At 43.7% G+C, this 14,607-nt stretch overlaps 1 protein-coding gene across 1 annotated transcript in view; it reads right to left on the minus strand.

The window, feature by feature from the left end:
* The window catches only part of CHSY3 (chondroitin sulfate synthase 3), a 242,683-nt gene extending 237,154 nt beyond the window's left edge, over positions 1–5,529 (minus strand). Inside the window, exons 1-2 of the mRNA XM_087816413.1 lie at positions 4,721–5,529; positions 2,268–2,546 (exon numbers count right to left, since the gene is read on the minus strand). Of these exons, the coding sequence (XP_087672539.1) occupies positions 2,268–2,546; positions 4,721–5,527 (1,086 nt within the window). The 5' untranslated portion in view covers positions 5,528–5,529. The remainder of the gene's footprint in view (positions 1–2,267; positions 2,547–4,720) is intronic.
* Between the last annotated feature and the right edge of the window lie 9,078 nt (positions 5,530–14,607).

A 14,607-nucleotide genomic window follows, 5' to 3' on the forward strand; every position in this document is an offset into this window, starting at 1 on the left:
ACTCAGGTGTTTCATAAATATGCTATTCCTTGGTAATAAAATTTTCCATTATTCTTTTAAAGAAGACGTTGAGACTTTGTATTAGGATTAAATCAATGCCTCCTCTAAAATAAACATTGGTTAAGTTGACCCATTCAAGGGTGAAATTCTAAAACAAATTCTATATAATTGCTTAGCAAAACACAAAGTCAACATTCTGAAATAGTATTCCTTTAGAAAATAATATTTTCTATTGCTAGGAAAAAATGTAGAAATGATTTTTTCATACAGATTCTGAACTCAGTGATGGACAAGTATCGGACTAAAAGTCAAATGTATTGTGAAAAGCTAATAAAAATATGGCGATCATAAAGTTATATCCTATAAGACTTGGAGTTCCTTTTGCTTATCTCTTCCTTTATGCCAATTAATGAAAAGACCTCAGTTTCCACTATTCTAACAGAGAGGATACACATCTATGATAACTCCCCTTCACTTTAACCAAAACAAATGCCTTGTTATAAATAAATCATTAAATCAATTCTTGAGCATGTAGGTCACTTGAGCATATTTTACTCTCTTGGAACATGAATGACTAGACTGCTATGTAAGGACTGTACCTTTATAGCAGAATCAATGAAAACCTGAAGGGAGGGACACTTAAACAACAGTCTTGCTAAAACTTTGTATGTGATGTTAAGGCAACAACGTGTCAAATGAAACAATAATTCTCTATCTTTATTTTTAAATATGAATAATTTCTTTTCTGATCTATACAGAGTAAGTCTGCAAAACAATATCCACATGCAAACAAAATCCACTGGATGTGTTTTCTATATTGAGTTTGTGTTTTTTTCGCCTTCCAGATAGTTTTATATTAAACGGAAAAAGACAAATCTTTTTCATTGAGTTTATTCTAAATTACCTATTTTTAAACTATACTGTACTTGCATAAATTTTTATTCTAAAAGGTAGTTGTAAGACAGTTTTATAAAAGAAAAATTACTATTTTTCTTATCAAAATGAATGAGGTATGTAATAATTTTAAGTTTGCATAGTACATATTCCAAATAACTACTTATCATATAACTTTTACTTTCTGTAATAAATATAAGAACTATTTTCCCACAGTGTAAGTACCGCATGCCTGGGGGGGAAAAAAAAGCAAAATTTACAAAAGAGGGATTAAACTTCTAAAAGAAAAATGAATCTTGAGGATGTATAATCTTGAGGTATAATGACTTCACAGGTAATACATATATTTTCATAAAATGTTTTCTCTATACTAAGGGACATGAAAATTTGAAAAGTAAATGAGTTAAGTCATCATTTACAAAGGTATGTGCTGGGTAGCTAAAATGTATTAAACTCCACCTACTTGAAAACCAAATTATACTGAAAACCTCAATATACCATTTAACTGTTAAATCAATTTTTACTAAGATTATCTCTCAGGAAAACTTTTTTTAAAAAAACTGTATTTCACTTAAAAACCAATTTCCGAAGGAAAAAAACCTCAGAGTATTTTATAGAACTAATCACTACAATTAAACAACAGTTCATAACTCCAATTATTTAAATAATAGTTGCTGTCCGGAAAACAGAACAAGGGCAGACATAAACCACCTCTAAGGAGACAATCAAAATATCAAGCAATTACTTAACATCTTCAGACTAGTACTGTTTTTAACTACTTCTGTTTTTCTAGATAATTCACTTATTTTAAAATTTTGTGAACAAACCTATCATAACTGATATATTATGAATGACTTTTTCCTAAGCTTTAAGTGAAATACATGTTAAATTTCCCACATGAAAATCTTCAAAGAAACTTCAGATTTTAACTATTTGAAAAAAAACAGAAGCATCTCCATACCTAACCAAAACAACAACAAACGACAAAGTACCAAATGCTAAAAGCTGCAGCCCACGACAGTTAGTCCTCTTGTTAGAGACAGGAAATGGTTAGACATGTATATAAACACCAATAAAGCAAAAAAAAGGGGAGAGCATCTTTCGGACCGTATTTCCAGGCTGCTGATTAAGGGTAAGGGCAAGGGTAAGGGTAACGGTAACGGTAAGGGGATCACGCCAATGAGCAAACCTCAGATAGGCCTCAGCTCTAATAAGAAAGGTATGTCCCGAAATCACCCCGTGTCCACAACCAGCTGCTGCTATCATTTGCAAGCAAATGCAAAGATACAGACAGAATAGACAGAATCACTGCCCAGACCGTGAGGTGGCACGCACCCGTCACGTGAACATTTGTATCACAGCTCAGGTCTTACCTCATAAGACCAGACACACTGGGTCCCACCGAACCGTCGAACACATCTTCCGACTTCCACATCTTCGTGCGTCGTGTACATTTCTCTGAGGCATTCGCCGATATGCGGCACCATCCTCCTGAGGACCTCTCGGCTGAAGATCATGCCAGGTCCTCCCATACAGAAGTTCTCCCCGGGCTCCAGGCCCAGCTTTCCTAGTTCTTCAATATTACCCAGGCCCGTCTGGCCCAGGTAGAGGGGCTTGCTGCTATTCAGTGATCGAAGAAACTCTTCTAACTTGTCACCTGCAAAGAGAAAGGCAACAATCACTCCTTTTCCTAATTTCTTAATCATTTATACGTACAAAGTCAGGGACAGAACTTGTGTGTAAACTCCCCATAAGTCTTATACAATTGAAAAGAAGGAAAAACCTCTCTGAATATTCTATTATTTTTGTAAAAACTAATTTACAGTTATTAATTAAATCAAAATTGTATCAACATTCTAGCCAAAGTGACTGAAAAACCTTAAGTCTAACAATCATCATATTTTCTTAAATGTTTATTGATTGTTTTTTGGTTTTTTTTAGAGAAACATTGATTTGTTGTTCCATTTATTTAAACATTCATTGATTGATTCTTGTATGTGCCCGGACCGAGGATCAAACCTGCAACCTTGGGGTATGGGAAGGGTGCTCTGACCAACTGAGCTACCTGGCCAGGGTATAACAATCGTCAGATTTTTAAAGGTGAAATAATGATAAGGAGAACCAAGAGGTTTCTTACCATATTTGAAGTAATGATAAAATTCCCAGAAATATTAAATATTGATATTTAGCATCGACTGACAGAGTGTTAATACCCAATAATTATTTTCCCCCTGACAACTGATTTAGTGTCGTGCTTTGTCCTTAACTTGCCTTGAAATTTAACTTTGGAACTTTGGAGACCACCCTTTTAGAAAAAAAAAATATTTAAAGAATAAAATTGGTTTACTTATAGTTTGCGAAGTCATCGGGAAGAACCATTTAAAATTAACTAACACAGTTCAAAAAGCACTTGTTATTCTACAAAATGATAAATCGGAATAAGCAGTCACCTTCTTACATTCCCAGTCAGCATCTTTACTATCATTTTTGAGGAGCACAGCATCTGCAGTCATTATCTTGATCCCATGCCACGCCCCTTTCACCTCAATGAGTTTCAGCTGACTATTATGGGGTTCTTAACACAAAATGCATTTCATTCTTAACAGAAATGGAAAGAACATGGCATTTCAGTGTTCTGAAGGACAAGCTTTCAAAGCATTAAGAGAAATGTTTGTTTTCCCCTTGAGTCCTGGGAAAGGCACTAGTCCTTGGAGCCGGGGAGACAATGAAGCTACATGTAGAGAGGCAGAAACTAAGGAAGGGCTGCCCCCCTTTGTCCAAGAAGCGTGGAAACCTGAAACGCACAGACACCTCGGTGCCATTCGCCCTTCTACTTCCCTCCAGCCCCTCTCTCCATCCCCGCAATAGGCTGGGCTGGAAAGATTTACTCCAGCTCTCAGGAACTTCTCTCTGCTGAGTTTAGAAATCTCTGGCCAGAGCCACCCACACTCAGGGTGAAGGACCGCGCCTCCTTAAAAAGCTGACAAAGTTTTCTCCCGCTGTGGCCGCGCGTGGTTTGGGGGCCGTCCAGCCTCTCTGCTTATCGCCGCAGCCAAGGCGGACTGGAAAGGATCCATCCCGTGCGCGCTAGCCCGGCCTGGAGCTCCTGGGTCCGGGTCATTCGCGGACGCCGTCACCTTTTCTCGCCACCGAATCTGACAGTACCCCCTTGGCCCGGGGGCTCACTGAGCGGTGGCGGGGGGGGAGGGGGCGGCGCAGGGCTGCCCGGTAGCGGCTGGAAGGAGCTGCGCGTGGGGCACTGGGGATGCTCAAGGGCTCCCGGCGCGCGGCCGGCCGCCTGAGAGGGCAGGAAACGCACAGGGGAGGGTCCGGGACAGCGAAGGCGATTCCTCAGTCTCCCCAGTTCCAAAACTGCGCTAGATGCCGTTAAAATAAAAAGGTGAGGGAACAAAGCACGAAGAGCGACCTCCAGGCTGGCTCCCGCCCGTCCGCGGTCCTCCCTTCCTCCACCGAGGACACGCCCCTCTGGCTCTGATTTGGGAACGTGCCACCCCCCGCGGCTTTCGGAGCGGGGCTGAGTGGGGAGAGCCTCCGGTTGAACCCCAGGGTCGCGGTCCTCACCTCTCCCACCCCGTAAAGAGGAGGGCTGAGCGCTGGGCGGAGGCGAGAAAGCAAGAGTGGGGAGGGCGGCAAACGCCGGGCAGGTGTGCGCAGACCCGGGCCGCAGCGGAGGGAAGCGGACCGGGGGCGGCAGGCGCACGCGAGGCGGGGGCTGCGGGGGCCCAGAGCACGTGCTGGCACGGAGGCAGAGGGGCCGGGAGGGGCGGGGCTGGGTGGAGAGGGAGGAGGCGGGCCGGCGGGGGAGGTCACCTTTGATGTAGACGTCGTCGTCGGCGCGCATGAACCACTCGTACTTGTCCAGGTAGTGGTCGTGCATGTACTTGATCATCATGAAGGACTTTTTCTGGGGCGGGTAGGAGTCGTCCACCCCCGGCAGCTCGATGACAGGCAGGGGCGGCGGGGGCTGGCCAAGTCCGGCGTTGGGAGGCTGCTGGCTGGAAAAAAACTCCACGCGGCCGGGGATGAAGCGCGCCCAGGTCCGCTGCGCCGCCAGCGCGCGGCTGCCCAGGTACTTCTGCGCGGTCATCACCCCCACGTACAAGAAATCTCGGGGTCGGGAGCTCGGCGCGGCGGCACCGCCGTCCCCGCTGCCGTTGTGGCTACTCCTCGGGCGGCCGCCTCTCCGCCGCCCGGCCGCGCCCCCGTCCTCTTCCTCGGGCTCCCTCTCCGCCACGGGGACGCCGGGGAGCCCCGTCGCACCTTCGGGCTCGCGTCCTCGCCGCCGCTGCTGCAGGGGAGGTGGCTGCTGCCAGGGGCTGCTCCGAAAACTGGTTACCGCCGCCGCTGGCTCGGGCAGCTGCGGCCCCTGGGGCTCCGGGCGCGCGGGGGGCGGTGACTGCTCCGGCCGCGGCCGGGGCTGAGGCTGGGGGAGCCGCTGCTGCGCGCCGGGGCCGGCGGCCGAGCGGCCGTAGTAGGAGCAGAGGCTGGAGCCGCGTCTCTTCCTCTCGCTCAGCTCCGCCACTCTGGGGGCGATGAGCCAGGACGCGGCGGTGAAGCCCAGCACCAAACCCAGCGCCACGCTCATCCAGGGGCGGCGGGAGCGCACGGCCATCGCGGCTGCCCGGCGCCGACGCTAGCGGAGCGGCTGCGGCGCTGCGCGCGGGTCCGCCGGCTCGCGCCCGCCCCTCCCGCGCCTCCGCGCCCCCAGCCCCGGCCGCTGCCCGCCGCCCAGGCGCCGACGCCGGCTCGCGCTCCGGGCGCTCGGGGCGCCTGCCCGCCGCGGGCTGCAGCCGCGGCCGCGCTCCCCGCCCGGCTCTAGGTCGGTCGGCGGCTTCCGAGCGAGGGTCGGGACTGAAACTTCTCCCGGCGGCGGCGGCGAGAGGAGCTGCCGGAGGAGGAGGCGGTGGAACGGCGGCGGCAACGCGTCCGCTCCCGGGCTGCCACCCTGTCACTGGCGCGCCTGGTCCCTCCCTCCCGCCTCCTTCCCGAGCCCCCCCCTCGGGAGCCCCGCCCTCGCTCCCGCCTCCCGCTCCCCCCGCAACCCGGCTCGGGTCTGGCCCGGAGGAGGAGCCTCGAACCCGGCGCCGCCGGCTCGGGGCTGTAGCGAGGGCGGTGGTAGCTCCCGGGCCCCCGCCGCGCGCCCTCGGGCGCCCCCCGCCCGCGCGGGGTCCCGAGCCGGCCTCCCCTCCGGAAGGAGACGAGCGCTGTCGGGCCGCCCCCGCGCGCCGCGCCGACGCCCCCCGCCCCTCCTCGCCGTCCCACTTCCCGTCGGGCCCGCCCTGCGCCCTGCGCCCGCCTCGCGCTCCGCGCCCGGGGCCCCGCGGCCCTCCCCCCGGCGCGTCGCCCCGCTGACCTCATCGGCGGAGCTCGGGTCCCCGAGACCCAGCTGGCCTCCCCCGGCCGCGGCCTGCCCGTCCCGGCGTGACCCTTCCCCACGCCGCCGCCCGGCCGTCCGCGCTCCTCTGCGCGTCGTCGGTCCTTTCGGGTTCCTCCTCGACTCCGGGTCCCGCTCGCTGCTCGGGACACCAACTGCCCCATCCCAGCCTTGCCCTCGCCCCAGCCCCTCCTGCATCCTCCGTCACCTCTCCACGGAAGCGCCACTGTCACCCGGTGCCTCTCCTGAGAAAACCTCAGAGGGACTGGGAAGACCGAACCCTGAAAGGCTGGGGGAGATCATGGGGAGTGGGGGCTCAACCCCCAAAGAATATAAAAATTCCATGTTCTCCACCTGTTGAGTTGGGGAAATATGGGCCTGCCCGGGGGTCCCCTCCTCAGCTCTCCTACTGGTGTCTTCTCCAAAAGTGACAACTATGAACTATCTTCAATCTTGATAGTAGATGGTGTCAGTAGGACTGGAAAAACGTGAACAAATTATAGGGCCTATACCTGGAAGATTGAAACTAAGAAAATTCTGACCCCTTCCCCTAAGTGAACTTAGAAAATAAAATAATTTTTTTATTCTTGTCTATAAACTATTTTATTTTCTAAGGCAATGGCAGAATATGTTTTACCTCTCCAATGAGGGAGGTAAAATCTCTAACAACAGAATTTCAAAAAAAAAAGTTAAGTTGTGTTGACCAAAATCATTGAAAGTTACATTATGAAGAAATTACCTGAAGATATATGACACTGTGAAGAAGGAAAGGAAGCGTTTAACAACTTTCTTTCTAGAAGTCGTGAATCTGACTGCAGTCTGAGGTGCATTTGGCATCCCAAACCCTCCCCTTTTTAAATTTCAGTCTTCTGTTTTGTACATCAAACGCAAAAGGATGCTATTGAATGGCATTAGACGTGGGGCTCCGTCCAGCAAGGGGCTGGCAGCGTCCCTGGAACAGCAGGCCTGCCTGCCCGAGCCCTTGGAGGAGTGGTTCTTTCCACACCAGTCACTGGCTGTGCAGGAGCCTGTCTGTCTAAATGTTTCATCTGCGGGCAGTGAAGCTCCTTTTCACATCTAGGTCTTGCCCAGAAACACGTGGGGAAACAGATTATTGGATTCTCTCTCAAAGTTTAATTTTAGTTAGGATACAAAACTAATCAAACAGGCCCCTTTCCACTTAAAAAAATATATCTTCCCAAGGACATTTTAGAGTCGTGCTGTTCAATAGAACCCTTCCTTACTGGGACTTCTCTGTGCTGTGCAATAAGGCAGCCAGCCCCTAGTCATGCATGGTTATTGAACACTTAGAATGTGGCTAGTGTGATTGAAGAAATAATGTTCCATTTTATTTCATTTTCATTAACCTTGATTTTAATAGCAGTATGTGCCCGGGAGCTGCCATGTTGGGCAGCACATTGTCAGAGGAAATCTGTACCATATGGTCCCATCACCTAGGTAAATGGTAAAGAACCAAACAGTCCCCCTTCACACCAGCATGCTCTCCCCTGCAATATCCTGCCAGTCGGTGCCAGCCATGTAGCTGATCTGCAAAATCATTAATTCTCATTGGGCACAAATAACCCACTCGTCAACTGTTACAATGTTTTGGGAGAAAATTAACTTTATTCATTCTTTTATTCGACAAATAGGTGTTAGAGATTAAGCATTTGTTCAACAAGATGGAAGGTTCTGGACATGGAAATGTCAACAAGATTTTCACTGCCACCTATCATGAAGTTTACAGTGCAGTGGAGAATGCAGACATTAAACACGGTGCGCCAGAGTGAATTACAGCAGTGACAAATGATATGAAGGGACGATGTAGAGTGCGTACTCCGAGGGAGTATTTGTACGAGCACCTGATTTAGTCTGGGGGTCAGGGAAGGCACTTGGAGACATTGAAATAAAATGAAAAGCATTGAAGCGATGTTCTGTACCATCTAAGTGACCTTGGGAAAGTTATTTAAATTATCTGAGCTTTAGATTTCTCACCTGTAAATACTTTTTGTGAGGATTTATTAAGATATATGTAAGTGCTTGGCACATTATCTAGTTTACTGTAGGCACTCGGAAAATGTTAGTTTTTCTCACTTTCCAATCTCTTCCTTTATAATAAAACCTCTTAAATATCACCTTACTCACTTTTTGTGATACTTCATCCTTTCTTTATTTAACAAATATTAATTTAGTATCTACCATAAGCCAGGCACTATTCTAGAAAAACAGCAGTAAATGAAACAGACAAAGCCCTAGACTTCATAGGGATTGTATTCTCCTAAGGAGATAGATTATATATATAATCATAAGTACATATATAATCATATATATATATATATACATACATACATACATACATACATACACTGGGTTATAAGTGTTGTGAAAAAATATAAGATTGTGGGTGTATGCATGTATTGGTGGCCATATAAAATTGATTGGTCAGAGAAGTTCTTTCTGATAATTTTAGCAAAAAAACAGAAGAAAGTGAGGAAACTTACATGAGGATGTCTGAGGAAAGACTGCAGGAAGAGGGACGAGCAACCCAAAGGCCTAAGGGAGACATTGAAGACCAGCAAAGAGGCCAATGCGGGCTGGAAGGGGGAGGGAGCTGGTGACGCGCTGATCGTTTAGGCCAAGGTGTCCAATGGAATTACAATGTGAGTCATTAATACAAGACATAGAATTTTATTCAGTTCAACATATCCAAATATTATCATTCCAAAAGGTAGTCAATATAAAATTATCAGTGAGAAAATTGCCACTCTTTTCATTGGTACTGTTTTCCAAGTCTGTTGTGTATTTTACACTTACACCTCATTTCAGACTGGCCACTTTTTAAGTGTTGCATAGACACATGAAACAAGCATCTCCCATATGGGACAGTGCATACTTTGAGCCTTGAAGACATTTGTAAAGATTTTAGCTTTAATTCTGAGCAACAATAAAGGTGTTGAGTAAAGTAGTCATATGGTTTTTATTTTTTTTGTAAGGACCACTCTAGATCCTATTGGGGGGGGGGGAACTAGATGGAGACAAGAGTGGAACCAGAACAGCATTTAAAACATTATTTAAGAGACCCCTTTGGAACAGAAGAGATAAATACCTTTCTTCTTTCTACACGATGTCTTCCTCATTTGTAATAAGTAGAGAATCTGGGGAAGTTTTTTCTATGAGTTTAATTCTCTATTTATTGAGATACCTCTAGCTATTGATTTGGTATTTACAAAAGTCAATGCAGTAATTTTCTCATACTTTAATTTTGAAGATACATGAGTTTTAGGGTAGGCAATTTTCTGGGAAATCTCTACCAAGCACTGTTTTTTTAATTAAAACAAAGAATAAAGTAATACATTCTAGGAAGAATTTAAGAAAACATTTTTATTTGGATAAAAGGAGTGTAAAGCAACAAATTTGTATGGAAACTTCATCGTTGAAGAAAAGTAAACACAATAAATGCAAACTGAAATATAGCTAGATCTGTATACCATGCTGGAAGAGAGAACACAGAAATGTAGGTAATTCTAACATCAATGACTAAAAACGACTGATAGGATTGCTGTTCTTATATCAACAATAATGTTTCGAGAGTCATACTTTTGAACAACCTGATAAAAATCTCTATGAAGCACTTCAGTAGGTTTTGAGAAAAACAATAAAACAAAAACTTCTTAAAATTATTATAGTTTCTAGAGAAAAGTACAAAACTGATTCTTTGTCCTCTTTAAATCCTTTAACAACATCAAACATGTCCACATTTGACTATTGTAACACATACATCATTTGCCACCTTCTCTGAGCTGAAGCTATTAGGACACAGGAATCATCTGTTTCACACTGAAGCAGAGCTCTTGTGGGGACTGTGTCTCTGGCTTTGGGGTGACATGAATGTCAACCACCCTGAAACCAAGTCTGACACACAGCCATTCAGCAGACTGCTCTGAAGGTACTACATTAAGTGTTTGAATTAACTGAAAAGAATTAGCAATAACTTTAAAATTACCGAAAAAGGTACAAATGAGTTTAAAATGGAGGATATCATAGTTTGATCAGTTATGAAAGTTAAAGGTAAATATTTAAATATGTGGCCCAGCATACGCTTCTGTTTCAAGCAAATTTAGGCTGGCACTGACACTTTGACTTAGGATATTACTGTGATATTTAGAATGTTATTTTTTCTTGACAGATCAAGGCTGAGTTGATTTCATTTGCGTGAAGCAACTGTGGCATCTAGTGGTTAATAATCATAATGTAATTCGGTTTGTTTCTAAGGGATAGATTGTGTTATAAAATATTTTAGACACTGAGGAAGACTGTAATCAGAGAGTCATAATAAGATAGCCATTAATTATATTTTTATTTCCTCAGAAATAAGCGCATGAGGAGATGATAGAAGTTTATATGCTGAAATATGAACAGGTAATTATTTAGAGCACATTATAAGACTATCTAAGTTGTAGAGTTTAATACTAAGCCAGCTTTAGTTAATCAACATGAAGATGTTATAGTTAATTTTTTTGTACTGACTGGATATTTGATGCTACTAGGGAATTATTTCTTTTGTGGGTATGATAATATTATTGTGGCTATGTCTTTTAAAAGTCCTAAAAAAGTCATTAATTTTTGGAAATATATACTGGAATGTTTGTAGATGAACTGGTATGATGTGTGGAATTCAAATAATATGGGATTGAGAGTGGTTTTAAGTGGATGATTATATGGGTGGGGCCGGATAGGCCAAGTATTGGTGACTGTTGGGTCTGTGTGATTACCCTTGGGTGGATTTGAAATTCTCTATAATAAAAAGTTTAAAGAAAATCTTTTATGTAAGATGAGGACACATTCAGTTTTATTTCCTACAGATTTATCTGACTATGAGATGGTCCACATGTCCAAACCATCAATGTACCTTGAGAATAAGAGAATGAGACCCCTACTGTCACTTAAGAAAGGGTCCAGAGGTGACTACATCAGAATTAAAATTTCCAATTCTTCCATTCCCCCTGGGCTCTAATGACAGTCTCTGAGACATAACCAAAGCACTCAATCAAGCTTTTACAAAAAAAGGGGCAGTATTTATGATGTGAGGATTTTTTCTCAAGTAATAATAGCCTATGATTAGGCAGTGAGCTGCAAAATCTTCAGAGAACACCTAATCTCCCATCTGAATTTATTCTAACAATGTTTTTTACTTTAATTTTCTCCTTTCACTACTCTCCTAAAATATTAATTAGCTCCAATTCTGTATTTTCTTTTGAAAAGTTAAAATGCATGTATTACCTTCCTTCCTCTTCTTAAATTTTCAACCCCTGTTAAATTCTTGGTCTCTTTTCCTGTCCTAGAATCACATATGTAATTAAAATGTCTCTAATAGCCACATTTCAAAAAATAAAAACAGGTAAAATTAATCTTAATAATATACTTTATTTTACACAATATATCCCGTTCTATGAATTCTTAAAACTTGCATTTTGAATAACAAAGAGACAAGTGGATTTCAGGATGTTTACAGGATTTACTGTGCTGCTTCCTTATGTATCAGTACAAATATTTTGCATACTGGTACATACAAATATTATATATGTGAAAGGGTCAAGAGGTGACCATATCAGAATTCAAATTTCTTCATTTCCCTCTGGGCTCCAATGACAGCCTCTTAGCCATAAGTGAAAAACCCAATCAAACTTTTATAAGTAAAGAGGCACTATTTGTGATGTGAGGATATACATATACAGATATTTTTATAGCCACACTATCACAGAATAAGCATAAGAACAGAGATTAGGGGTCTTTTATGTTATGTCTATTTTTATTAAATTTCAGGATATTTTACTAAGCTGCAAGAGAGGTTAGATATTACATCTCTCAACCCATTGTCATTGTATCTTGAGTGAGTGAGGCAGATACACTTCACTGAAGGCTGCTGCATTCAGCAGTGGACTTTTATTTAAATCCATAGTGAGCTCACAATGACACATCTTTCAATAGTCTTGAAAGTGAGGCTCTATGGATTCCAATGAAATATTAGCACTGGGAGGACAGAGTTTTTTTTCTTATTATTCCATTCTTCAAAAATTATTTTGCTTTGGAAAATATATTTATGTTCTTATATTATTTATTCATGTTAATATATAAAAGTTTGTTATTTCATATGAGTTAATAAATTAATATTTAATTTTTTCTGGTTCTTAAGTCCTCACAAAATAAATATTTCTCATTATTTACATTTTATATATATATTATATTATATATATCTATTATAATGTTTTCTCATTAATTTTTAAGACTGTAGGGGTCCCAGGAACAAAACATTCCTAGTCCAAGGAAATTCCTTCATTCATCTTTTTCTTCTCTTAGAAATAGCACAACCTTTTTTAGAAGAGATAATAAAGACGTAAGATGTCTTGCTCCTGATGGAACACTGACCCTAATAGTTTGGGGTGACATGAAAGTGGTTGTCCTTGAATTTGCATTTTTGCAGCTTCGACATGTTTATAAGTATGTTAATTGTATGTGCTGCTATTGAAAGAGAATGGCGGGAATGAATCTTCTGAGACAAATAGAATTTAAATCATTCATGCATTTCTGCTTCTAATCTGTATCTCGAACAAATTAGTATCTCTAACAAATTTGGGATTATACTTTTCATTTCTATAAAAACAAACTGCAGGACGGGACATTTTTATAAGGCTCCAACCATTTTGAATTCTTGTGCCAAAGAAAGAAATGTCTCAATAACTTAATTCTAGACTTGGAGTGCCATAAAATTTAGTGAAGAAAAAAGATAACATTCCCACACCGATAACGGAGAAGGGACGATTACTAGCCTTTTGAAGCCAATTGGAGCTCTAAGAATAGAAGGAATGCAAGAGTCAAGTAAACCTGTGAACTAATTGAAAAAGGTAAATTGACTCCTATAAATGAAACCAATGGTCATTATTTGGAAATTGCTCTAAGAATATTGTCGAAGATGGAGAATATGAGTAAGGGGGAGTGAGGCGATGATATTTTCTTTGGGCCCCTGTTGCCTTACCTCTGAATCTCCGTTGGGCAGAGAGAGGACCAGAAGATGACCCTCAAGAGAGGAATATGAGCCACTGTGAGCCTCATAGCGAAGGGACTTCTCAGCAGTGCTTTCTGCTTCCACCTCCTAGCCCAGCGCAAGGACGTCCCAAAGAAGGCAGGGCCGGGGCGCTCAGGGCACCCGAGGGGCCCAGGGCTGCGCTCAAGACCTTTGCTGGCCTCCTGCTTGCACACCCTGCATTCTACACCACACCTTCCTTTTTCCAGGCTGGGCTTCCCACGCCCACCTTCACAGAAGGCAGGCAGGAAGAGCGAGAGGACCATCTGAATCAGGTTAAAATTAAATTTAGCTTTTGGTATTAGCAGCAAAGAGCTGGGCCTCCGGGACACGATGCAGCCGTCGGTCAGACCAAGTCTTACAGGCACGTAGAGCCCAGCTGGCCCTGACACCTCCTTACCAGTAATTCAAACGTTGGCACCTAGGTCAAGTTTCTTAAAGCGGGATCCTCAGGACTCCTACATAAAGATTTCTAATGTTTTAATGTGTGTAACTATTAAGAGTAAATCTGGAGTTTTTCTGAATCAGAATCCCTGAGGGTGGGGGCAGGAATCCACCTTTATAAGAAGACACCTGAGCCATTTGTTCACATTCTGAAGTTTGTAACCTACTGTTCTAATTCTCCTTGATAACCGGCATAATTCAAAATCCAAAGAACATACATTAAACAAATTAACATAAAACAAAACAAAACTGTTATACCCTCCTACTGACATTTACCACCCTTAAAAAAACATGGATAGATAGCTAAAATTCTAGGTTCTCCAGCCTAAAATGAGAGCAGAACCCTTTCACTTGCTATTTGCTAATGGAGCGTATGCACATTTCTCTTTATCTTGGCTTCTCTATATCTTCAGACAAGAATTTGAGAGAAGCAGTTTATTTGAAAGTGACTCCAGGGAATACTGGTAGGAGAATGGAGAAATGAAAAGCAGAGGTAAGGGCAGGAAGGAAACCAGTAAAAGGTGATTTGTGAAGTCAATTACCACTGTAGATAGCCGGAGTTTAATTCCACTTGGGAAACTCTTATAGTCAAAGCAGACTAGGGATGGGCTTCCGACGTATCCCACGGGAAATGCAAACAAGTTGGTTATATTTACACTCCATCTTCTGTCAGTCACTGATTAAGGGCTGCTCCCAGGGGACACTAAATCCCCAGATTGACCCTTGCACAGTAAGAAAAAGCCCTTCCGCAAAGAGTGAAGAGGCCACCCGTAGCTGGAAGGCAGACCACTGG

The sequence above is a fragment of the Miniopterus natalensis genome, chromosome 4 (assembly GCF_054644295.1).
Source record: "Miniopterus natalensis isolate mMinNat1 chromosome 4, mMinNat1.hap1, whole genome shotgun sequence".
Taxonomy (NCBI): Eukaryota; Metazoa; Chordata; class Mammalia; order Chiroptera; family Miniopteridae; genus Miniopterus; species Miniopterus natalensis.